This window comes from Monoraphidium neglectum (genome assembly GCF_000611645.1).
Source record: "Monoraphidium neglectum strain SAG 48.87 unplaced genomic scaffold scaffold05160, whole genome shotgun sequence".
In the NCBI taxonomy this organism is placed as follows: domain Eukaryota; kingdom Viridiplantae; phylum Chlorophyta; class Chlorophyceae; order Sphaeropleales; family Selenastraceae; genus Monoraphidium; species Monoraphidium neglectum.
The window spans coordinates 1-2,761 of NW_014008470.1; the positions used below are offsets into that span (position 1 = coordinate 1).

Sequence of the window (2,761 nt, forward strand, 5' to 3'; positions counted from 1 at the left end):
CACCTGCACCCCTACGCGCACGCGCACGCACGCACACACACTCCCACTCACACGCACACACAGGTTGTTCCACCCCGTTTTCTTGAGGAGAGGTCTAGCCCCCGACCGCACCCGTCTCACACTGTCAAATGCGCAGCCGAAGTCCCCCAGGCAGCGCACCAGGGCGTCTTTGGGGCGCCAGGGAAAGTGGGGGCTGAGGACAACGCGGTCAAACGCGCGCGCCGCCGCAAACTGCGCCGCGCTCGCGCCGCAGTGGCCGTCAAACACCTGCCCGGGGGGAGGGGGGGAAGGGCGGGCCGCATGCTCTGGTGGTCCCGCGGGTGTGCAGTGCGTACGTGTGCGTGTGTGTGTGTGTTTGGGTGCACGGACATGCGTGAGTGTATATTTGTGTGAGTGCATATTTGTGTATACATGTGTATGGTGTCTGTGTGTGTATGAGTGTGTGTGTGTGTGTGTGTGTGTGTGTGTGTGCATGCACGCGGCAGGGGAGGAGTGGACACTCAAGGTGCATCCAGGAGAGGCCAGGCGCCACCCCACCAACAGGGGGTAGGGGCCGCCCCCCAGCCAGAGGCGCGACCTGCCACGAGGGGAGGTAACCCGGTCAATGCCACACAGTGCTGCTGCACGGTCGGCGGACAGCTTGGCAACAAAATCGTTAAAACAGCTCACCGCGTAAAAGGCAGCGACGGCAGGCAGCCCCTCGCCGCCCAGCCAATCCGGCGCCGCGCCGCCGGCGCCGCCGCCGCATGCGCCGCACCGCGCCGCGGGCCGGCAGCCGCCCGCGGCACCGCCCCAGCACGGCGCGGCGGGGCGCGCGGCGGCGGAGGCAGCGATATCATCGATCGCCACTGCTGCATCCTCCATGTGGGGGCGGCGCCCCTGGTCCGACGCGTGGCCGGACCGGATGGAAGAGAGCTGGTAGGAAGCTGCCGCAGCCGCAGCAGCCGATGCCCCCGCGCCCACGGCTGCGGAGGGGCCGCCCTTCTTGGGTTGGGAGGGGGATGAGAGGCAGGGGTCGCGGGGCCGCAGCGGGCTGCGGGGGTTGCGCGGGTGCACGGGTCGCTGCTCCTTTGCCAACGTATCGCCCATGGCCAGCGCAGCGACGCGCGGCCCCAATCACCGGGCCCGCTCCCAGCGCAGGGCGCGCACAACCCACCTTGGTGTTTTGATCGCACACGCGTATAAGCGGGAGCTGCGGCTTGACGCCAGCGGCGGTGAAGTGCGTCGTGGCGCTGCCACTCACATGCTGGGGGACGGCCGCACGGTCCGTGCGCGCCGCGCCCAAGCCTACGGAAACCGAGACATCTAATAAGTTTCCTTGCGTCATGCCTACGGATGCCGGCGTGCCATCAGGCTGTCGGTGATTTGTTGGCTGACGGGGCAACGTTGCGTAACTGTTAGAAGGCAAGTATGTGAACCATGCGTGTCTTTGAAGATGGTGTGTCTCACGAGTTCGCGAGGACGATGATGTTGCCGGGCTTTTTGCGCGGCAGGTGGTGAAGGCCGTGTGCAGTGACTGCAACGCCTTTGCGACGGTGACAGGGATTTAATGGTGAAAATCGATGACATATGCGCGTTCCACGTCCCGCCTTGCTCGCTGACATTGGGTCGTACCGCCTGTGCTGCTGACTCCGCGTCAAAGTCAAGTGGATGGTGGCCACGCTAACGTCTTCCAAAAGGGCCCAGGTGCGACCGCAAGTCAGCAATTTACAAAGCAAGGCCTGCCCCAGGCCACCGTGTGCACATGGCCGCTGCATGTGCGCATGGACAATGAGCGGTCTGGCGCGAGAGACTCACGGTGACTCAGCACCAAGCGAGTCTCTCGCGCATTCATCCACATGCTGACAAGGGCTGTTCAGACCATCCAACGCCCTCCGCACCCTGGCATGGGTCAAGAGGGGGCCAGCGTCGGCGCGGGGGTGCGAAAATCGCGCGAGCGCGTCGCAATTACGGCGCGCCACGGCGCGTTTGGGCCTACAACTCCCTGCTCATACAGACTCTACACGGCAGCGACGCACCTGGCTGGCACAGTTCCAAAGGACCCGCATCCCGCGCGGCGCGGCCCTCCCCTCTCCAGCACAAATGGCAATACACCACACGGGGCAGCAAACGACGGCGCCTTCACCCCAGATCAGATCAGTTCAGATCAGATTAGATCCGCGTGGTCGTGCCGAGCGGCTTAACCTCATCCATAGGGCTGTTCCGGATGAAGTTGGCCCATCGGCTGGGCATCAGGTTGGCCAGCGTCACCGCGTCGGTGCCCGCCTTGAGGGCTACCTCAAGGGTGGCCACCTGCAGAGCGGCGTGGTGCCCCAAGGGGGGGGGGAGGGGGCAACAAGTGTGTTTGGGTGGCTGGTTGCAGCCATGGCCGGGCAGTGGAGAAGGTCAAAGGGTATAGCTTGGACACAGCAGGTGAGGCGGCTAGGGGCACGGCCCTGGTGGGTGGTATCGGGTGGGAGGGCGGCCCACGGGGCCGGCCGCAAACATGGCCTTTCTGCGGCGGTCGCGCCCTGCGGTGCGACCAGCCGAAGACCAACCCAGTCGCGATGGCCGCCATCGACCGCATGCCAACAAGGCAAACCCACATGCCACGCACAGCCCCAGCCCCCGGCCCAACCCTGATCCATCACCTCACCCCTGCTGCCACGACCAACCACCCCCCTCTAGCCCCCTCCCTCCGGAAAAGTGAGATAGCGTCGTCACCGCGCCCTCTTGCCAAGCCCCAGACACTCCACATCCCTCGCACCCACGACCACCACCC

At 65.6% G+C, this 2,761-nt stretch overlaps 2 protein-coding genes across 2 annotated transcripts in view; both read right to left on the bottom strand.

Annotated features, from left to right (window-relative positions):
* Positions 1–669: 669 nt before the first annotated feature.
* On the bottom strand, positions 670–1,089 carry MNEG_15247 (hypothetical protein; the record flags this gene model as incomplete). Its single annotated transcript, XM_014036281.1, has 1 exon — positions 670–1,089. A coding segment is annotated over one exon (420 nt), but the record flags the coding sequence as incomplete, so codon positions are not given.
* A 1,062-nt stretch (positions 1,090–2,151) lies between these two features.
* The window catches only part of MNEG_15248 (hypothetical protein), a gene marked incomplete at both ends in the record, with an annotated part of 1,590 nt that continues 980 nt past the window's right edge, over positions 2,152–2,761 (bottom strand). Inside the window, one exon of the mRNA XM_014036282.1 lies at positions 2,152–2,292. Within this exon, the coding sequence (XP_013891736.1) occupies positions 2,152–2,292 (141 nt within the window). The remainder of the gene's footprint in view (positions 2,293–2,761) is intronic.